Source organism: Rattus rattus, chromosome 2, assembly GCF_011064425.1.
Source record: "Rattus rattus isolate New Zealand chromosome 2, Rrattus_CSIRO_v1, whole genome shotgun sequence".
Classification (NCBI taxonomy): Eukaryota; Metazoa; Chordata; class Mammalia; order Rodentia; family Muridae; genus Rattus; species Rattus rattus.
The window spans coordinates 81,101,048-81,124,348 of NC_046155.1; the positions used below are offsets into that span (position 1 = coordinate 81,101,048).

Consider the following 23,301-nt stretch of genomic DNA (forward strand, 5'->3'; position numbering starts at 1 on the left):
CATGATTGCAGGGAATGAAATTCTTTTTGGGGGGTAGTGTGTTTGTGTGTGTGTTGGGAGGCAGAGTGTCTCTGACTAGCCCTGGCTGTCCTGGAACTCACTCTGTAGGCCTTTGAACTCAGTGACTGGCCTGTGTCTGCGTCCTAAGCACTGGGATTAAAGACATGCACTACCAGGCCTGGCTTGGGGAATGAAGTTAATAAAGGAAAGGAGACCCTTTAAGGCAGCTTCAAAAGCCTGGTTCCATGATGGGCAGTGGTGGCACCCACCTTCAAACAAACACCAAAACACTGTATTGTAAATACTTATTTTACCTGTGTATGAGGATAACAGTGTGCATGTGTGCATGTGTGGATGTGTGCGTGTGGAGACCAGAGAACAGCCTGTGGGAGTGACTTCTCTCCTTACACCACCTCGTGGGTCCTGACGACCAGACTAGGTTGTTGTGCTTGGCAGCAAGAGCCTTTACCTGCTGAGTCAGCCTCCAGTAACTTTTGGAAAAAGAAGTTTGGTTGTATTCCCTTAATGGGATATCACTAAGGACAAGAAGAATGTAAGGAAACAGTGACCTCTGTAGGCTGCAGCCCTTCTACAACTGCTCTGCACTGCAGTGAAAGCCCGAGCTCAGGGATGGGAAGTATGGACGTTAAAAACAAAAGGGTTATTTTTATTTATATGAATGCATTGTAGTTGTCTTCAGGCACACCAGAAGAGGGCATCGGATGCCATTACAGATGGTTGTGAGCCACCAAGTGGGTGCTGGGAATTGAACTCAGGACCCTGGAAGAGCAGTCAGTGCTCTTAACCATTGAGCCATCTCTCCAGCCCCCACCTACCTCACCCCTTTTTTAGTTTTTTCCGAGACAGGGTTTCTCTGTGTAATCCTGACTGCTGTCCTGGAACTCCTTGTGTAGACCAGACAGAGATCCACCTGCCTCTGCCTCCTGAGTGCTGGTATTAAAGTCCCGGCACCACCGACTAGCAGTAAAAGGTTTTTGAAAATCGAGTAAACAAAAACAAAGGCAAAGATCACCCATAACCAAGCTGGGGTGTTTCTACCCATGCTGGCCTGTGTGCTGCTTGACTTCACTGCACCCCTGGTTCTAAACACACTTGCAGTTTGCAGTGAACGCAGTCTTTCCAGGTAAAGCAAAAGAACACTGTATGATACACCTCAGCTCAGGTTTGAGACTTCTCTATGTTGTGAACTACATTTTTTATTGTATATATAGATACTTCTGAACATAATGGAAAACAAAGACTTTTAGTGTTTTCCTGTTAGCGTTCTTTAGCACTTATCAAATTAAGTTATCTTTGGATTACACTGTGTAAGAATGTTTGATTTTTAAAAACTATTTTGAGATGCTGACTTCAGTTTCATTAAACAAAAATCATTAAAAGATTTTGGCTTGGGATTAGGACAGAACTGCCAACCATTCCTGACATGGCCTTAAACCAACGTCTGCTATTTTGTATTATGTATTTATGTGAAGTAGCATTCTCTGCACTGACAATCATCAAATCAAAATATTGATCAGCTGGAAAATGTTGATGATGCTCTATGCCTTATATTAGCAAATATTCAGCTGAGACTGAATCTTTATGTAAATTAAACAAGCCCATCCTTCTCATCAATATGTAAATTTGTTTTTTCTTTGTTATACAGTAAAATTATTTGCATACTAAAGAATTCTTGTAAAATAATTTTGGGTGACTGGAAAAATGGCTCAGTGGTTACTGCCCTTGAAAATGTCCCAAGTGTGGTTTCCAGCACTCTTGTCAGGAAGCACACAACCGCCTATAACTCTAACTTCAGGGGATTCCATTCATGTGCACATAGACACAGACACAGACACACACACACACACACACTTAAAAAATATATCTTAGAACAACTTTGACTAATTATAAGTGAATGTTTAATTTGCACACTTTTTTTTTTTTTTTTTTTTTTTTTTTTCTTTTTTTTTGGAGCTGGGGACCGAACCCAGGGCCTTTATGCTTCCTAGGCAAGCGCTACCACTGAGCTAAATCCCCAACCCCTGCACACTTTTTCCATTTATCTATTGTGATGCTTAATATTGTCCTCGTAACAGGATCTAGACTCATTAACAAGATAAACTTCTGGTATGTCTATAAGGAGTTTTAGATTGGGTTGACATCAGAAGACCCATCTTAAATGTGGGTCACACCATACCATGGGCAAAGGTCCCTGACTGAATAAAAGGTGAGCTGAGAACCAGAGCTCACCTCTCTGCTCCCTGCCTGCAGGTCCAATGTGAACAGATGCTTCATGCTGCTGGTGTCATGCCTTCCCTACCATGATGGACCAAACCCTCAAACTGTAAGTCAACACAAACCTTTCCTTTCTTAAGCTGCTTTTGTCAGATATTTGTCAAAGTGATGAGGAACAGTAACCAATACATGTACATATGTGGGGTCCTGGTGCAGCAGGGTTACTAAGTACAAAGTGTTTAAAGAGCCCTCCTCAGGACATTGCTATTTGAATGTAAACCCATCTAATCCACACCCACCCCCAACACAGGGTCTTGCTCTGAATCCCTAACTGGTCTGAACTGTGTGGACCAGGGTAGCCTCTCACTTGTACTCCTCCTCTTTGTCCATGATCCAAATGCTGGGACTACAGTGTGCTCTTCTATGCCTTTCCCTTGAATTATTACCTAACCACACACATGTTCTTGTTAAAAATGTCACAGAACTTAAACCTCTTATGGTACAAGTAAGATATATGCATCCTTAGGAAAAAGATGCTATATCAAACTTTACCATACTATATCAAACTTTACCATGATAAACAAAAATTTCAAGGATACTAGACATATATGTACTGTCCTTCATGTGTATATGCATGTATGAATATTAGTCCAAACCAACTGCATAAGCCAATAAATTCAATTAACATTTATTAAAAAGCCTTTCTTTAAATCCTATTGAAGTGACTGAAAATTCAGACAGATGGACAAGTTGGAATTCTGTCAGAAAGCAAATAGCTAGTGAGAAGTAGACTGAAAGAGAAGCAGGCTCACAGAAAAGGGGCTACTGTACCTGCAGTCTGTAGTAACATGGGCAAAGATGGTCATTCTGATTACAGAAGTGAGTGGGTCTCTGAAAACACTAGAGAAATAGAAGCTCAGTTCAGCAGGCTGTGCATCAAGCCAGCGGGAACTGAGCACTGAAAACGGCATTTTCAACTGGGTATAAGCTGCTTGAATACTCAGGCTGGGAACCCGCTGCAACTGGCTCTTAAGGGCAGGGAACAGTGAGAGATGATAGGTAAGCAACGTGCTATTTTATTCAACTTTGAGCTAAAAAGGGACAAAGGTATTGTAAACTACTTCCAGAGGCAAAAAAATTAATAAAAGAAATAGCACAGTAGGAGGAAACCCACAATGTAACTACCACCCCAGATGACTAGAAAGGTACTCACACCGAGACCAGTAAATCTTTTTTTTTTTCTAATTAACTTGAGTATTTCTTATTTACATTTCAAGTGTTATTCCCTTTCCCAGTTTCCGGGCCAACATCCCCCTAACCCCTCCCCCTCCCCTTCTTTATGGGTGTTCCCCTCCCCATCCTCCCCCCATTACCACCCTCCCCAATCACGTTCACTGGGGGTTCAGAGACCAGTAAATCTTAAGTGCCAGTTGGATCATTGAGAGCAGACACTGTAGATGGAGTACAAGCGTGATTGTAAATGGATACAGGCGGACACTATAAACAGTCCTCTCAACTTCTCCATGCCATCTGATATAGCAGGAGGGTTTGCCTCCTAATCAGAATCCACCGAAGTCTTCAGAGTTGATTCTAAAAGGTGCCCAGTCTGCCAGTCCATAAGAGTCACTCCGGCGTTAGAGAGATGGTAGATAGGATCATGCACGGTTTTTGCAGAGGTCCCAATTTCACTGTTCCCAGCCTGAGTATTCAAGCAGCTTATACCCAGTTGAAAATGCCGTTTTCAGTGCTCAGTTCCCGCTGGCTTGATGCACAGCCTGCTGAACTGAGCTGCTATTTCTCTAGTGTTTTCAGAGACCCACTCACTTCTGTAATCAGAATGACCATCTTTGCCCATGTTACTACAGACTGCAGGTACAGTAGCCCCTTTTCTGTGAGCCTGCTTCTCTTTCAGTCTACTTCTCATTAGTTATTTGCTTTCTCACAAGTCTTTGTCTTTTCCCCATGCTGCCATAGAATTCAAGCACCCATGTTGGGTGTCTTATACCACCACGAACTCCAGTTTCAGAGGGATCTCGAACCTTTGGTCTTGACAGGCACCTGCACTCGTGTACATTCCTACAATACACATAATTTAAAAAATTTTTAAAAAGAATTTGTTAAGAGCTGGGCAGTGGTGGTGCACGCCTTTAATCCCAGCACTGGAGACAGAAGCAGGTGGATCTCTGAGTTCCAGGCCAGCCTGGTCTACAGAGCTGAGTTTCAAGACAGCCAGTGCTACATAGAGAAACTTGTTTCGTGGGTGAGGTTTGTAAATAAGAGTTTAAAGTCAAGCTTGGCTATAGTTAAGTCTAAGATCAAGCAAGGCTACATGAGACCCTGTTTCTAAAAACATAAAGAAGTGTGGAACTTAAAACAAAACAAAAAACAAAAAAACCTCGAGTTAGGTGTAGTAGTTAGGTGTAGTAGGTAGGTGTAGTAGGTAGGTGTAGTGGTTAGGTGTAGTAGGTAGGTGTAGTGGTTAGGTGTAGTAGGTAGGTGTAGTGGTTAGGTGTAGTAGGTAGGTGTAGTGGTTAGGTGTAGTAGGTAGATGTGGTAGTTAGGTGTGGTAGTTAGGTGTAGTAGTGCATGCCTTGACTTCCAGCACTTGGGAGGCAAAGACATGCAGCTTTGTGTGAGTTCGAGGACAGCTTGGTCTACAGAGTTTAGTAAGTTCCAGGACAGCTAGAGCCTGTAAGATTAAAGTAAGATTCTGTTTGGAAAACAAAAATCCAAACCAAACCAACCCAAATCCAACCGAAACCCAACCCAAGCCAACCCTCAGTGAAGTGTATGTACCAGAAAGGACAAATGTTTTTAAGCCCTGAAATCAAACAAGTGGATTGGAGGAAAACTGAGGACAAATGGTTTATAAGAGTGAACATTGGAGTGCTCATGCCACAGCGTGACATGTTGCTCTCACAAACCTTGTTAGGATGCTAGCACGTTGACACTGAGAAAAGGGGGGAGGGGATTACAATATTGCACTGTGTTTGTTTATAGAAGTAAACAACTACAGCATGGTCTTAGGGGCTAGTTTAGAAATCTAACTAGTATTGACCAAAATAACCAATCAACCTATAGAGCTTTCAGCTTACAGTTTTAAAGTTGCAAATGACTACAGGGTAGCTATACCCTATTTTCCAAATGAAGACCAGCTAATGTATCTAAAAAGAATAGATAATGTATCTAAAAGGAGCAGATACATTACTTGGTTTACATTCGCAACTTTAAAACAGTGTAAGGTGAAAGCTCTATAGGTTGATTGGTTATTTTGGTCAATGCTAGTTAGATGGGTGTGGTGGCTTACATCTGAAATCCCAGGTCTAGGCAAGCTGGGGCAGGAGAATTGCAGTGAGTTCAAATACAGCTTGGGCCACATAGTGACTTACAGGGTTACTGTGGAAGATTTGTCTCAAAGGAAAACAAGAAAAATCTATACTGAAAAAACATTGCAAGAAACACAAATAACTGTGACTTAGACATGATACCATGAGAAATGCACAGTTATTAAGGGGATAGCATAGCTGACTTCATGTCAGCTGAAGATTCTTGACAGATAGACAAGACACAGATAAGATAGGGACCAGAATGAGCATGAGGGCTTTGCTTTGTAGGCTGAGAAAACATAAGTAAAAGCTCTGAGATAAGAAAAGAGTTGTACTTAGGACACAGTAATGAAGTGGGTTAGAATACAGACTCTGTAAGGAGAAGAGGGACTGAGGTTGAAGGGAAAGTGGAGCCACACTCTGATAACTGTGGAGTGCCTGATGCTTTACAGATGCAGAAGGTGTGCTCATGGTGTCTGCTCAAGCACATGCGGTAAAGGCCAAGATCAGCTCTGTGGGCAAGTCACATGACTCCCGTCTCTCTGTAGGGTGAACCGCAGCTCTTATATAAGGATTAGTTAACACAGAAAGCCCGGAACAGTATCTGCCACAGAGTGCTATGTTAAGTATTTACTATGGTTATACTTGTACTTTGAAGAGATAAGTTTAGCAGCAATGTAGAGAGAAGTGGACTGGAATGGAAAAGCCTTTGCTATACCTCTTTTACTCATGCAGTTCCACCTCCAAGGACAAGTAATGTAGAAGGCCTCTTCAGTATTTAAATACTCATTATTAAATGTATCACTTGTAAGGTTCAAACTACACCTCCTTTCTGACCATCTGGTCTATTTTATTCTTACAGAATACAGGTATTTCAAGGAATTTTTTTTCGTGTGCTTCAATATAATCCTTCTGAATAGGAGCTGGAGAGATGGCTCAATGGTTGAAAGCACCTGTTGTTCAGGTAAAGGCCTGAATTCAGTTTCTTGGTGGCTCAAAACACTGCAACTCTAGTTCCAGAGCATCTTGAGTCCTCTGACCTCTGTGGGCACTCGCCATGTAAGTGGTACACATATGAAGAGCCAGGCAAAACATTCACATGATCAAATAAATAAATCTGAACAATAAATCAGGGCTGACGAGATGGCTTAGTGATTAAGAGCACTGGTGGCTCTTTCAGAGGACTTGGGTTTGATTCTCAGTCCCCACATGGCAGCTCAGTCACCTGTAACTCCAATTCTAGGAGCTCAAACACCGTCTTCTGCCTTCCAAAAATACTAGGTACACAAATATATAAGCAGGGAAAACACCCATACAATAAATTAGGTAGTTTTTAATTAAAACCATCCTCGTGAATATTCAGCACAAGCTCCTTTTAAACCACAAATACTTCAATAGCCTTTGTTGTAAGAATGGAAACGCGTCCAGTGATTTAGGGAATGCCCAAGGGAGCAGCAAGGAACGTTCATGGTAAGATAAACATTTGCTTCATCAAAATGATGTCAATTTATAAAGGAAATAGCCATATTTTTGATAATCTAAGAAGCCTTTGAGTCTTGCCATTCCAAGTTAGAGAACTGCTTAGCATAACTGATGGGAACATGGTCTACTCTTTAGAAAAAACTTGTATCTAGTGAAAAGCTGGCCCAGTGACACTCCAAGGTCAACAGTACCACAGACAGAAGAACAGAAGAGCAAAGGAGCAAACTGCTCCTCCACGTTCTCATCTGACTCGTCCAACTGCAGTTTTTCTGTACTCTTGTTACTCTGACTATAGGATATGGGCCTCAGTTGAACGGCTCTATATTAAAAGTCGGCAGCTGCCTTTTTGCTCAATATATACAGCAGCAAGTGTCAAAATGCCAAATGTGACATTTTATTTATAGCTGAGTCACATAAAAGTGTAGCCCATTTCTAATTAAAAATAAATCAATTAACGCAGTAATTCAAAGAAATGTCTGCCTCAAAACTGAACTGGGGTCATACACTGAAATTTTATAGAAGCAAAGCATACATGCTGGTTGGTGCTAACGCAAAGAAACATGTACCCACAGTCTCTCTTCTGTCAATTCTGAAGCAGTCAGTCTCAGAGGAACATAATATTCTACTCGCTTGATGAAAAGCTGGCAAGTACTCAGCGTAAATAACATTTAACAACAGAGCACATAGCAAGCGCAGCACAGATCAGTGATGAAGACAGACTCCCATCCAGACACTTCTTTACTAGACTATGGTCAAAACACAAAATCACCCCCAATTTCTTATGACAAAGTGCAAGGGCTTCTGTAATTATTAGGCTTTTTAGGGGCTAGCTGCTTAGCAGGATAAGTACTTAAAACAAACAAAAACTAGCAGTGGCACAAATTAGAAAACATTTTGATAACTGAGACATTGTGAGCAGGTAAAGCTCTGAGTGTGAAACTGACACCTACATGTGTCACTATGAACTGACACCTACAAGGCTGCCACTGTGTGACCTGAGCTATGGGGAACAGGAGGAAGGCATAAGGTCAGTGTGTGTGTGTGTGTGTGTGTGTGTGTGTGTGTGTGTGTGTGTGTGTGTTCCATGTATTTGCTGAAAGTCTCGATTTACAATGCAATAAGTTTCACAAACAGCAACACTTCACTGTATGCCCAAATGTCCCCTCACGGTATGTGTGATGCCCTCGGTTAACTATATGCAGTGAAGTAAGGGGAAAATAAATTAACATTCATATGACAAAAGCTCTGGAAAACAAAAAAGAATTGTCTACACCTATCTCGGCCACAGTGGTAGTCACACCTATAATTCTAGCACTTGGTAGGCAGAGACAGAAGATAGGGAGTTTAAGATGATCCTCGGCTTGGAACACATGAGACCCTTTAAAAAAAAGCCTGCAATCTGTCTAAAAGATGGCTTGGCTCATAGTGACAATGGATGCAACTTCATGCTGCTTTGTTCCAAACCTGTGCACCCTTCCTACACTGCTTGGCTGCCTCTCACCTACACAAATTCTGTACTGTCTTTCAGATACACATAAAGCCAAGGCACTCTCGGTTTGGGTGCTTACGTGTGTCCCGTTAAGTTTCTATTGCCACTGCGCTTACTGTGCAGTCCTTCTGCCCAGATTGGACCAGCTGGGTTTTAAGAACGTTCAACTGGAGACACACCATGTTGCCTTAAATCTCTTTTTGGAACAAGGCAGGGCAAAAGTAAACAAACAAGACAGATAATACAAAAGAACAATCTTCCAAATGCCAGATGTTTTGGCTTTCTATGTAATAGTAGCAACTGTGACTAATAATCTAGGCATGTACTGTCTATCAGGCAGTGTGCTGATACCTCACATGCTACATTTTTTAAAATAATCATATTTTGTGTTATTGTTTTGTTTTTTGGCACAAGGCTTCTCTGTGCAGCCCTGGCTGTCCTGGGACTCACTTTGACCAGGCTGGCCTTGAACTTAAGAAATCTGCCTGTCTCTGCCTTCTCTGCCTCCAAAGTGGTGGCCAGGGGCCAGCTAGTAGTCATCTTTTGAACTAAGCGATCACCTTCATTTTACAACTGAGGGATAGCTACATGCCACTCAACACGGGGACCCCAAAAATGAAAACCTCAATCTACCTGCTCCAGATCCTACTGAGCCAGCCATCTTACTGCAACTAACCCCACAACAAACCCACATTTACCACACAAACAATTTAAAATGACACTGGCTTTGTCACTCTGGGCTAAAGAGTAGAGAACTGACGCTTGTGACTATTATTAGGCCAGTTTTAAGAGGGGCGATGGCAGATGCCACTGATCTAATGAGCACACAGGCAGCCATCGCTCGGCAGTTTTTTTCTGAATTCCTTCTTTTAATGGTTTCTCATTATTTTTGCCTTCTGTCCATGCTCTTTGTACCAATTGTCCCTACAACACTTTCAGGCCTGGTAGACTGAATGTCTGGTTGCATCTCTGTTGGTACCGATAAAAAAAAGGATTCAATGTTTTGAAAAAAAAAAAAAAATCAATGTTTTGCTCAGGATCCTTAATCTCATTTTAGAAAATCTGGTCTACACTGTGAAATTCAGTATCAGATAATTTCAAGCTTTGAGGATATCCTGTGAACACAAGACTTGTCTTTGAATTTTATCCAAAGTTCTTATTACTTGATATGTGTAAGTTCTGATAATGTCACTCAAAAAAGATTCCTTTTTACTTATGTATATACGAATATACTTGTGTGGAATGTGTGTGTGTGTGCATGAGTGCAGATGTCTGTCAAGGCCAAAGAAGGGTGTTGGATCCCCTGAGCCTAGTTACGAGTAGTTGTAAACTACCTGATATAGGTGCTGGGAACTGAACTTGGGTCTTCCACAAAAATAGCAAGTGTGCCCTCTTTCCAGCTCCAGAATGTTACTTTTTAAAAGAACATTGGTGGATTACTTTATCATTATAGAATTTTCTTCTATTGCCTGATGATTGGGTAAATAAAAAGTACTTTATGGCTACAACAGACAGTTATTCAGCAAAGAAAAGTATTTTAAAAGTCCAGTATGGATGAACTTGAAAAAGATAAATGAAAAGGCCAATCACAAAAATTCCATTTACCTAAACTACTCAGAATCTGCAACTCTCTAGGCAGAAAGATTAGCAGTTGCTTAAGGCGAGGGAGTTCAGGATGACGGCTGAGAGGTATGAGCTTGCTTTTGGAATAATGGAAACACTCTAAAATTGACATTGTAATACTGGTATACAGTTTTGCGAGTAAACAAAAACCACAGAATTGTATACACAAGCTGAGTATTTTATAATTACATCTCAGTAAAGTTGTTGAAAAAGAATTTTATTGGAGAAAGACTCAAAAGACTCAGGAAGAAATATTACGGATGCTTTCTAAACCAGAGAACATGGTCTCAAGGCTTCTGCTCTCCTGGTCTCTCTCTATGAGTCACCCCTGGGGCCAACAGAACAAGTTCTTAGTAGACGAGCTCACTCAGCAATGCTGCGGCAGAGCTGCTTCACGCCACACACACGTCTGTGAGCACTGGATACTGCAGCTCAAGAGAGGCTTTATGATTATTCGATAATAATTTTCCAGGACTGAATAAGTGAGTCTGCTTAGGTAGGAACATTTTAATGTTTTAACCTGGTGTACAGGCCAGGAGCTATGTATGCACCTTGAACGTCAGAGAGCTATCGATCCTGCCAGTCGCCTAGGTGAAACTTAACTGCTTTGTTTGGGGAAGATGGCAGGAACCAGAAAGCAAGTACTTCTTTTCTCAAATCTCTCCATTCCCTAAGTTATCTCTCAAGCTTTAGACTTGATAAAAAAAGAAAACATCCTCACGAAATGTCAGATATTGAGTATAAACAGGGGAGTTTCTAACCATGAAAGTCAAAGGCTGCAGGAAAGGCAGAGAGAAGGGATTGAGTGACTTCATCTGTTAGTGTAAAACCGGGTACACATAGTCCAGGCTTTTACCTATGAAGACATATCTGTTCTTTCCTTCCAGAGGTCCTACACTTCTGCTTAGGACTGGAGAGCTGTCTACATTTTGGGATCCAATAGTAGGAAAGTGCTTGTCCCCAAATAAGCCAGTCTTCAATATCCTCTTCTGTAAGCACTAATGCCACATTTTAGCTAATCATTTCCCCTTGAATGAATTTAAAATAGGAACAGGATAAAGCTAGTGGCCACATTCGTTGGCACAGGCCTTGTAATCCTGGTACCTAGGATTCGGTGGCAGGATGACTGTGGGTTGATCTGGCTTGGGCTACACAATGAATGTGATAATCTTTACAATGTGACCACCTCTAAAACCAGCTAAGGGACACATCTTTGGGCTGGTGGGTGAAGGTATATCCAAAAAGGACAGTCTCCCCCAGAGTAAGTAACACCTGAAAGAGAGCCTACCGTTAGACAGGTCAGAGGAAAACAGTGCTGCCTGCCTGACTTACTTCTTGCCAGTGTCTATCTTGTTGCTGTTGGTGCCATAGGAAGTCAGCTTCTAGGCCTTCCAGGTTTTCAGAGCCAGACTGGGGTTGCTGAAGCATCTAGTCCTGACTGAGCAGTCACCAGTCTCCCAGCCTCTCTAACACGTAGACAGTCCCTATCAATTGTAAGCCATTCTAGGAAACTGCCTCTTATAATACACATATATAAAATATCAGTTCTTTCAAGAACCTTGACTCATATAATGAGCTCAGGGCCAACCTGAAGTAGTCCCTGTCTCAAGAAACAGAAATAGTAGGTACAAGGGTATCAATGTCTGATCCCCACTTCAAATACTGACATCCCATCTGAACAAAGAGAAGAATGCAAACGTCTTCAGGAGTAAGTGCAGTAACCTTTTCTTACATACCCATTGTAGAGGTTTTGATTAAATGTAGGAGAGAAGCTTTTTTATACATTAAAAAAAAAAAAAAGGGTTTGGGAAATGCAGTGACCTTCAGAGAAAGCAGCAGGCTAGTCTGTTTAGGGAGTCACTGAACCCTTGCTGTAGAGGGATGACACCTCCTACAGGAATCTAGAGATCTGGAACAGCTTAACTGTTGATCATACTAAAACTAACAGCACTGTGTGTGTGTGTGTGTCACGAAAAAGTTTGCTCCTTTGGGGACAAGGGGACAGAGTGACACTGAGGTTAAGAAATATCTATGAAGCCAAAAAGCTAAAATTTGAGACTGAAACTCAAACCTGTCCCTTTCCTAGCCTATCAAATCCTCATTTAAGACAAATGAAAACTGTAGGTAGCACTTCAAGGAAAAGATTCCTTTCTAGGACTCAAGCTAGAACCGTGACACCACAGCCCCAACATTTTCTTAAAATGACCCCTTGCCACAATGACACTCATGTATCACGTACAACACTGAAACATGGAGAAATGTAGAAATGACAACTTTATATCAGCCAAATGCACGAAGCCAAAGGAATCCCAGTGAGTCGTTGACGCCTCTGGACCTGGGATAGCACCCAGCACCACATGATTGATACTGCTGTCAATGCTGAGTCCACCAGGCAGCCAGAATCTGCCCTCCACAGGGCAGACTTATGTAACTGGGTCATTATATCCACCTGGCATTAAGCCTTCCTGGTTGTCCTGATGGACACTGCTAAGGGTCCTTTAGGAGTGCTTTCTCCAGGCACTTTCCCTTGTGAACTATTTCACTACATGTGCAGTGAATAAACCACAGCTATCAGAGCAGACACAGCAAAGGTTCTCACAGCCAGGTAAAGTCACACAGAATGTATCTTTTCTGTATTGGGACCAGTTCAGCAAAAACAAACTCAACCTCTTCAGTCCAAAGTGTGGTCCCCACTCTCTGGCAACAAGCTGACAAGCTCATCGGCGGGGTTGTGTTTTTGATGCAGAGGCTGAGGAGCATCAAGGCTAGAGTATGGAGATGAGAAATGGAGCAAGAGGAACAATACAGAAGTGATAGTGAAAGCACAAAGCACCAGGGAGACATTTCTCTGTCTAAGCTCTGGAATGTTAAGCTTGATGTTTACATATCTCTAAGAACATCTAATGTGGTCCTGTCATTTCCTACAGTAAAAGTTTAAGGCTTAGTGCAAAACAGCAATATAACAGTTACACTAAGTGTTCCGTGCTGAGAATGCCATGTACCATTCACTCTTAAAGCTTCCTGTGGGTTAATGTGGTTAGCTATCACTAGGAGCCAAGGAGGTGGCTAATGTCCTTATTTTACAGAGGTGAAAACAGACACAGGGAGGCTAAGGGGCTTGGGCCAATGCTACAATGCCAGCAAATGACAGTGCTCTTATCTGAACCCTAACACCTTCCTCAGTTGACTACAGTGGTTTTCTAACTATACTATGCAGATCACTTTAGTTCTAAGAGTTCTGCTGTATTTTTAGATTTATTTTTTAAAAATAATTTAAAATTTGCAACGAAGAGCCCAGTAATGGCTCAGTGGTTCAGAGTACTAGCTACTCCTGCAGAAGACTGATTTGATTCCCAGCATCCACATGGTGGTCACAACCATCTGTTACTTCAGTATCTCTTTGGCCTCTTCCAGTACCAGGCATGCACAGGGTACACAGACATATATGTAGGAAAACACCCATAGAGTAAAATAAACATTGAAAACGACTGCAATAAAACGCCACCATCAAAATGTGAATAGACTGAACACAAGCAAGGGAAATGGCCAAGTGTTTTGCTACCCCGTGAGGTCCCTTGAGACGGTGGAGCCCGGCCAATCCTCACACTCCACAGCCTACTTGCACTTCTTGTGATTGTCTCACTGATTTGAAAGACTTAACTATATTTTTTTTTAGTATTTATTTCGTATAAGTATTGTTGGTGTTTTATTTCCAAGGGCATTTAGAAAGCTCACTATTTATTCACTATCACTGTTTAGAAAATTCACATGTCAAGGCAGCTGGACACAGGGGTCAGTGGGGCAGGGAGGTTGCCATACTGTACATCCACAACCACCAACATCCACAAAGACGAACAGGCCTACGGTCCACGCACTCTCGGCAGCTGTTTCTCTTTCTCCACATTTTCTCCTTTCTGCAAACTTTGGGCTACTGTCCCTTTCGTGTCTTTGCCAACTCACAGCCAAAGACTTTAACTCTAAATCTGACTGCGCCTGTATTTATTCTCCTGCTTTCTCTCCAATGGCCTTCGAAACATCAGGTCTGGAATACTGCACCATTACTGCTCTCTTATATAATGTACAGTAGCAGTTCCCTTCTCCAGGCTACCTTGCTCGTGGACATTCTGTCCACTACTTACAGGCACTCCACTGAAAATCTTTTCTCAAGAAGGATCTCTTTACTCGACAGTGGGAACCTTTTGCTCCTAAGTATGTGATACTTAGAAAGTCTCACAAAGGAGTCACTACAAATGTAGTCAGAGTGAAAACAGCAGTGGTAATGAACTGAATGTCACACATAGAGTCAAATACATTGTCTGGAGTCAGCAGCACTTTCAAAAACAGCCCACAGGTATTACCAAATTCCACACGATCCCCAGACTCTCTTTTTTTATGTGTTACAATTAACAGCTCTGCTAAAATTCTACAGTCAAGACAAGTAGAATTCTTTAGTGTTATGTTAATAACCAGTAAATCTGGCAGCATGACTTTGTGTTACTAGGTCTAGATTAGAGAGGAGAGGAAGAAGAAAGCAACAAATGTCCCAGCTAGAGTTATTTTTTTTTTAAAAGAGCTAAAAATATTGTTGGATAAATTGAGAACCCTATACGACTCGTAAGAAGTTTGACAGCACAGCGATACATTTTATAACAAATCATTTGAAGGGTTCCCACTCCTCATTCCCTTCACCTTCACTGAACAAGCAGTTCAAGACCGTTCCTTAATTCTGAGCGGTTCTCCTGACAGCTGCGTACATTAATTAAAGGTTTGGTCTCACAGGTCTAGGTGAGAGAGAAAGGGAGAAGCACGAGAGGGTTGGAGCTGAGAATCCTGCCAGCTCATTCACCTGGGATACCCTTCCGAAAGATGCCCGCCTCTTTCTTGAGGGCACCCCACTCACACACACCCGCCCCCAGCGCCAATGTTCCAGCAGGCACTGCCGGTGGGGCTGCCTGCGACTCTCTGTGTTATTTAATTTTCTAACTACTATTAAGATATCTCCAGCGCGCGCGTGTGTGCGTGAGATGCGCTGGAATGAAAGATGCTCCATAAAATGAAGTTTATTATTAGTATTATTACAGCCCCCCCGGGCCTAAAATAAAGCAAAGACTAACCACATACACTTCAAAGGGGAAAGGGGGAGCCACAGTGAAACAGCCTCCGCCGGCCCCCACCCCGGCGCCGACCTTTAACCCTCGGGACCGCCGACCCGGGGGGCGGCAGCCCCCCCCCGGCCCGCGCACGCCGCTCACCCGCCGACTCCCCGGTGTTGATCCAGTCCGGGTTGGCGATGCTGGCGATGGCGAAGATATCGGCGGCCAGAAAGAGACATCCTGAGATGATGGTCAGTTTATCCATCGCCCCGCCCCGCTCCCCCCACCCCCCACCGCAGGGCAGGCCGCGGCCTCACTCCTCGCGCCCCATGGGCCGCCGGGCCCCGGGGTCCCCGCGCCGCCGCCCTCGGCCCTCGGCCCGCGCCGCGCGCTCGCGCCCTCCGCGCCGGGACCCGCAGCCGCCGCCCGCCCCGGAACTGCTCGGCCCGCCCGCCCCTCACCCGGAAGCGAAACCACGCGCCGGCCGGCGGCGCCCAGGACTGCCCTGCAGAGCCTTCCCGAGGGGTCGTCGGCTCAGCCCGGCACTGGGGGCTGCAACAGTGGTTCGGATCGGAGACCACTGAGATCTTAAACATTTGTCCTGTCAGGATGAGGTGCAGACTATTCCAGAGACAAGGAAACAGCCACTGGGGAGAAAGTGGAAAGATGTCAGGTTCAGGGACCTGCAAAATGGCCCGTGTGACTAGAGAGTGTGTGAGAAAAGGTAGACAGAGGCCAGAGGTGGCATTCATGGTGGACACGCGCCTGTAAATCCCAGCAGTGGGGAAGCGGAAGCTGGTTCTAAGACAGCCTAGGCTAAATAGTGAGATCCTGTCTTTAAATTCACCAAATGTGTGTTTGGATTTTGTTCCAGATGCAATGGGAAAGAACCAGAGGGTTTTCGACAAGGATAGTGGCATGACCCTATTTGGTTTGTAAAGATCTACGGTATAAATAGATTGTAATGGGGGAGGGGGAGCGAATGTAGGGACGCCGGAAATGGTCCCGCAGTCTAAGACAGAGAATTGTGGCTTTTAACTAGGGTAGTCGAGAAAGAGAAAAGTGAGCAGATGTGTGTGTTTTGCAGACGGAAGGAAGGACTTGGTGATAACAGAAAGGGATGAAGAACCTGAAATGCTTGTTAGTTTGCACCTACCGGGTGTTTAGTGATTTACAGAGTGAAGGTGTGGGGAGAGCCTTGGATTGGATGCATACACAGGAAACAATAATATGAATTGTTACAAAAACAGAGGAGGTGTCTATGATTTTGCTATCCCCTGGAGATTTCCTTCTACCGTGGCTCTCTGCTAAATCTCCATTAGCCCCAACTTTATATCCATCTCTTTCTTAGCATTCTACAGAGCAAATGGAGATGACTTTTCTCCTTAAGGACCACCTAAGCTATCTCTAGAAAGATCTGGAAGAGGTGACATTTGTCTCTATTTTGGGGACGCCTACATGTCCACAAAACTTGGCAGGTTTCAAATTCCACCAAATCCAGCATCCTTGCAGTAAGTGTAGCTGCGTCAGTGGCACCACATAGATTAGGGAGAATGGATTAGATTGCTGGTCTACAGGCTTTTCAGCCCAAACATTGGTCTCTTGGGGTAAGTATTTTTTAAAGTACATATTTAATTACATAATTTATTTTTCCTCTGCAGTAGACAGGGAGTAGGGTAACTCGGATCTCCTGGGGATCCAGATAGAATGCCTATCAGTTTACTGTAGTAGCTCTTCCCTTTCTTGTTTTAAGGACTGGGGAAGTTTGTAGGAGTCATAGTTTTGGCTTCTTATCTGCTGTTTTGATTGTCTAGAATAAAAGAAGCTGTAACTAAACAGAGAGGATTCCTGACTACCCATTGATGCTTGTAACTGATCAAGGCCAAATGTTGGAACAATGTGGCTGCTTTAACTCCAGCTCTGTGGAACGGTGCTGTTTTAATTCTTACGTTAAAAAAAAAAAAAAAAAAAAAAAAAGCAAATATAAATTCTTTCTTTTACCCTAGCAGTACTTACCAGAATATCTTGAAGTGTATTCTTCTATTCAACATTCTAGACTTCAGATTAAAGTGTGTGTGCCTGTGTACTTGTGTGGGTATGTATGAGTGTATGCGTGTGCTTGCATATGTGTGTGTATGAGTGTATGTGTTAAAAACCACCCTTTCCACCAGGCTAGTGGTTGCATACCATTGTAGATAACAGTGATTCACTTAATCTCTTCCTGCCTTGAAGGGCAGGGTTTTAGTTATTAGGACCAAGCACATAGTGTTCACAGAATTCCCATCACTTCCCATTTTAGCCCCACACTCTGATGACACTGATAATTCAGAGTTCATGTCTCTGAGGTATGTAGGACAAAACAGTTCCCTTTTCTACAGCTCTACCTAGATCTTAATGGAAGCAAAGCTGAGGGGTTCTGAGGGCAGAGCAAAGGATGCAGAAGTATGTTCTAATTCCAGCCCTGCTGCTGACTTGAACTCGAGAAATCCATACCGTTGCTTTGGGCCTCTTTTCCCTATCTCCCAGAACAGACTCGTGTGTGACAGAGGTGTCCTATCACTCACCTGAATGAAACAAAGGGGACCTTTCTGTTCAAAGATGAGCCACCATGCTCCATATGGCAGAAAGTCCCTGGAGACCCAGAAGATCATAGAAGGCTCCCGGGAGGGATCTATGCTGGCAATCTAAAGACAGAAATAGCCATACGGTGGCTGTTAAAGGGCTGAGACCGTGGTGCGCTTTATTGTGATAGATGGTACGACTCAGCTCAGAAGAGGCTGAATCCAGATGGGACTTCAGGGAAAACTGAAGAAACGGTGCCATTACTCTCCACTTGAAGGAGCGTCTTTGGCCTGACAGGATAATGAACACACTTCCTCTCTTGGTCAAGTTTACTACATGGGCCAAGAGAGTGGTAGGTATGCTGCAAATTTGTACCTCGGATTCTTGGGGTTAGAGAAAACACAAGTCAGATCCAGAGGTGAGCTTATACCCAGCGATCAAATGGCAGCTGTCTTGTAGGTTGGTTCTCTTGGGACTGTCTCCAGGATGAAAAGTTATTGATCGGTGGTGTGCAGGACACTTACTAGGGAGCTCTTTTAGAACTAATTCCTGTAGGGAAAGGAAGGAAGTGGAATTAGTCTGATGTCAGCTCCAGGCACAGGAGGTTTTGACGAACCGAAAGAGCTCTCAAGCTAAGGTGGATGTTTTGAGTTGTGTTAGGAGTAAATCTTCTAGTACTGACTAGGTATTAGGTGCTAGCTACCCCAGGAATTGGGTGTAATCTTGGGGAAAGCAGCTTATTCAGCCAAGGATGGTTTGTCAAGAAGACAGCAGAGGGCTGGGAGATGGCTCAGTCAGTAAGGTGCTTATTGTGTAAGCATGAGGTCTTGCTTAGAACCCATGTGAGCCCAGGCACAGTGCCTATGATCCCCCTGCTGGTGGAAATAGAGATAATATAGCCGAATTGGTGAGCTCTAGGCTCAGGGAAAGACCTTGTTTTGTTAAAAAAGGTGTAAGTGGGTTGGAGAATGGCATTGACCTCTGCCTTACACACACAAGCAAGAAAACACACACAAACGCCCTTAAAAGACTTCTATCAGATCACTCGCCCTACAACCCTCACCATAGCCGGGGGGGATCGATCAGTCCCTCTGCCCTGGGGGTGGGGACAGGGGAGCACCTGGATTACAAAGTGTGCATTTTGCAGTTTTTTCTGTAACCTGGTCATCATAAAGTGTTTTGGGTTTTGGTTTTGAGGTTTCCTCTGTGTAGCCTTAACTGTCCTGGAACTCGCTCTGTAGACCAGGCTGGGCTTGAACTCAGAGACCCACCTGCCTCTGCCTCTTGAGTGTTGGGATCATTTAAAGGTAAGTGCCACCACCCGGCCTTTTGACAAGCTCTTAGGTAGTTCAGGCTGGTATGGAATTCATATCCTGCCTCTGTCTGCAAAGCCGGGATGACAGGTGTGGTACCATATCTGGCTAGTAAATTTTCAATTCCTCAGTATCTTCAAATAAAGTTCACTACAGGAAAAAGAACCACATTGATCTAGTGATTTGAATTCCCTTCATATCACCTATTCGTGGGACACCCTTACCCGGATTTGATGAAACACTCCTACTGCCACGAAATGCAAGTCAGAGAGATGGCTCAGTAGAAATGTGCTTGCTTATGGAGCCTGAAGACCTGAGTTCAGTGCTCAGGACCAGCATGGCCGAAGGAAAGAGCCAACTCCTCTGACCTCCACACGCTGACCATGACACATGTGTACCCATGTACACATATAAATAACTGTGATAAAGCATCTTAGGAAATATAGCATTGTGGACCCAAATTTCACTGTGTAGACCAAACTAGCTTTAAATTCACAGACACACCTGATTTTGTCTCCCGAATGCCGGAATTAAAGATGTGTACCTACATACCAAGCCAAGAAAAACCTTTGAAAAGCACGTAGAAGGCTGGGTATGAGGACATATGCCTGCAGTCCTTGTCTTTGGTAGGCTGAGGCAGGGGGACCATGAGTTCCGAGAGCAGCCTGGGCTGCACAGAGAGACTGTCTCAAGAAAGAAACAAAAGCTTATTTGTCCTTTTGTGGCTTAGTGCTCAATTTTGACTTGCTTCTTTTAGGGTCTGCAAGCATCTCCTGCAGGACCACAGTGGGTCCTGCAGGACCACTGGGTGGGAGCATTGCCATCCTGAGGCAAAACTGAACCTCTCATCACATCCCTCCTACGCACCTACAATCCCTCTTACGTGTTGTCAGAACCTCTCATGTGACTTACGTGTTGGGTGGCTTAGACTCTCACATCCAGCTTAGGCCCTTGTAGTGATCCATGTTTCAAGATGCAGTTGTTACAGTCACCCATGTACTGTAAGAAGCAGGACTGTGACAACCAGACGTGAGGTGAGTGTCAAACATGGCTCCCCGTCCCTGTAGCAGCGGTCTACTGCTTTTCTGGGGATTGCTGTTGCTGATGCCTCCTGGCCCAGTGGGTGTCTTCCTGTGTGTCCATGGTCCAGGTTAGTTCATTTTCTTCCTCTGTTACAACATACCACTTAGAAAGAAACAGTTTGGATTATAGAGTTTTCCTGTACCAGTGACTTAAGTTTTCTTAAGGGTTGGTCATCATTCCACTGGGTGGTCCAGATTCAGAATCCTTTCTTAGCATCTATACATCAGGTTATCTTTAGCATTTGATGCTGTGGGTTGAATCCTCTAGGAAAGAATTACACGGAGTTACAAGGAGCTATTAGAGAATGCTTTTGGTCCCCATATCTCTGGGTGGAGATAGAAAAGAAACACAACTGGGCAGAGAAGTCAGAGGTTATAGGGTAGCCACGGCAGGGCCACAGCTAGGCTTGCTGGGAGCTCTGCAATAACCCTGCACTGGTCACTAGCTGCTCTAGGGGTGTGGGGTCCTGGACAAAAGGCCCTGAAGCAGCAGCAAGAGATGGAGGAGAAGGTTATTTAGCTCTGAAAGGAAGCTGGGAAAGCACAGTGTTCTTGAATTTTGTCAACATTCCTCCCAGTCAGCATGGCCCTGGTATCCACTCTAAAGCGATTTTCCACCTGAGAAGGAAAGAGAGCTGACAAGAACTGTGCCCACGGTTTCTAATCACTCTCCCCTGGCAGGAAGATGGAGGTAAAGTATACACTTTGTAACAAAGTAAACTAGGCACCCGAATGGATTCCAGCCAGACTGGAAGAGGGAAAAGGGGGTCTATCAGAAGAAATGCAGCAGGAGGGACCCTTTGCACAAAACCTGCAGGAAGGGGGTCCAGTTAATGAAAATCTGTCCTGGCTTATTGTTTGGGCAGAGCTAGAGAAACAGAAGACTAAGCTGAGACATACCCAAGCTCACCCTAAAAATCTTGACACAGTGTCTGACTTCTAATAGGGGTTTGGTAGCCATTTGTTATAGGACTGGATATCCGGGGCCAAGGTGGTTAATATTTCCCCATCAGAGTGGTGATCCACTTCGTTATACTATTTTATCTATTAAAATTTGTTTTCATAATTTGTAGTTTCCTAAAGTTCTCTCCTTCATCTATGCTGAAAATACAAGTTCCACGCTGGGCAGTGCTGACACATGCCTTTAATCCAGCACTTTAGAGACAGAGACAGGTGGATGGATCTCTGAGTTTGAGGTCCAGGAGAGCCAATGCTACAAAAAAAAAAGATCTGAAGAAGAAGGAGGAGGAGGAGGAGGAAGAGAAGGAAGAGGAGGAGGAAGAGGAAGAGGAGGAGGAGGAAGAGGAGGAGGAGGAGGAGGAGGAGGAGAAAACGAAGGAAGTAAGGAAGGAAGAAAGAAAGGAAGAGAGAAAGAGAAAGAAAGAGAAAGAAAGAAAGAAAGAAAGAAGAAAAAAAAAAAAAAGAGGGGTTGGGGATTTAGCTCAGTGGTAGAGCGCTTGGCTAGCAAGCTCAAGGCCTTGGGGGTCCTCAGAGAGAAAAAAAAAGGAAAGAAAGAAAGAAAGAAAAGAAAGAAAGAAGGAAGGAAGGAAAGTAAAGTTCTATCTAGGCAGTAGTGACTTGTCCTTTAACCCCAGCACTTGGGAGACAGAGGCAGTAGAGGCCAGCCTGGTCTACAGAGTGAGTTCCAGGGCAGCCAGATTACCCAGAGAAACCCTGTCTTGGGGGGAGTAGGGGAGAGAAAAAAAAAATCAATTTCCAAGAGGGTAAAGTTCCTGTCCATCTCATCTACTCTCCTGTCCTCAGCATCCCCACAAGCCACACAGTGGCTTCCAGTGAATTTTGTCGTATCGAATTTTGTCGAGTGAATTGTGTGGGAGGAGGAATTATTTTGGAAGGAAGCAATAATATGTCTCTAATAGTGACTCATTGTTTTAAGGCCATTCTTGGCCCTTTCTCATATAAAACACACATGAATAAAGTACACTGGCAAGGCAGTTAGAGCTGTTGATGTAACAATATTTGAATACCACCATTCAGGGGATACGCGATCTTCTGTGCTCTCCCAGCAATGTTGGCGATCACATATGGAGGCCCTCTTCCTTTTATGCTCCTGCTGTGTCGGGGATACGCGATCTTCTGTGCTCTCCCAGCAATGTTGGCGATCACATATGGAGGCCCTCTTCCTTTTATGCTCCTGCTGTGTCTCCAGTGTTTTCCCACAATGAATGAAGATCCTTGTGTGAAGCAGACACTCTGCTCATCCCTACAGAAAAACAATTTTTTCCATATAATTTTCATACTCTACATTGGAATAGTTTTCACTCGTGCCACATTTTTCACGGCCTACTGAAGCCTTGTGGCAACTACCTGACTGCCCAAAATCTGGGACGCAGCCTTGTAGCGCCCTCTGGCGGCCATTCAGAGAGATGGACGGGCCCGGGTTTCCCCGTGGCCTGCGGCCCTCATCTGGTGCCTCGAGGATTCCAAACTGTTGGAAGTTGGGACAGATTCCAACCTAGGCTTTGGGAGGATCAAGAGAGCCCTGTTCTGAGCAATGGAGAAGGACTCCTCCAAAAGCAAAAACGGTAAATGGGGAAACAGGACAAGGGTGATGCGTTGGGTTCCAAGCCTTTCTAGATTTGCCTTTCCTATAAAACGGGCAGTCTGGAAACACAACTTGCATGAAGTGCGATGTTCTGTTTTAGTGGACAGCTCTCTGAGTTTCCACAAATATATAACACTTTTAACCAGCACCGCAGTCAAGCAAGAGAACATGTTCACTTCCCCTAAGTGTCCTTGCAACTGCCCTGTCCGCCCCATGGACAGTGGTTAAACATGGAACCATATGTAGGGTTTTTTTTTTTTTTAGTTATTTCTTTCACTCTGCTCTCTTTAAACGTTTAAGATTATAGTTAGTGTATTTGTGCGGGGAGAACCTGTGGGAGTCAGTTCTCTCTTCCTACTATGTGAGTCCTGGAGATTGGTCAGGTTGTCAGGCTTGGCTGCAAATACGTTTACCAGGCGAGCCATCTCACCCACCCCGTTGCTGTTTTGAGAAACAAGGTCACTTCATAAGTACATTTAACTTGTACACTTAGCTCTCCACCTTCATAAGTACATTTAACTTGTACGCTT

The 23,301-nt window shown here is 44.0% G+C and overlaps 1 protein-coding gene and 1 pseudogene across 1 annotated transcript in view; one reads left to right on the forward strand and one right to left on the reverse strand.

The window, feature by feature from the left end:
• Mosmo (modulator of smoothened) overlaps nt 1–15,522 on the reverse strand; it is a 58,987-nt gene extending 43,465 nt beyond the window's left edge. Inside the window, exon 1 of the mRNA XM_032892760.1 lies at nt 15,408–15,522. Within this exon, the coding sequence (XP_032748651.1) occupies nt 15,408–15,513 (106 nt within the window). The 5' untranslated portion in view covers nt 15,514–15,522. The remainder of the gene's footprint in view (nt 1–15,407) is intronic.
• LOC116895098 lies at nt 5,097–5,193 on the forward strand (annotated as a pseudogene).
• Nucleotides 15,523–23,301: the final 7,779 nt, after the last annotated feature.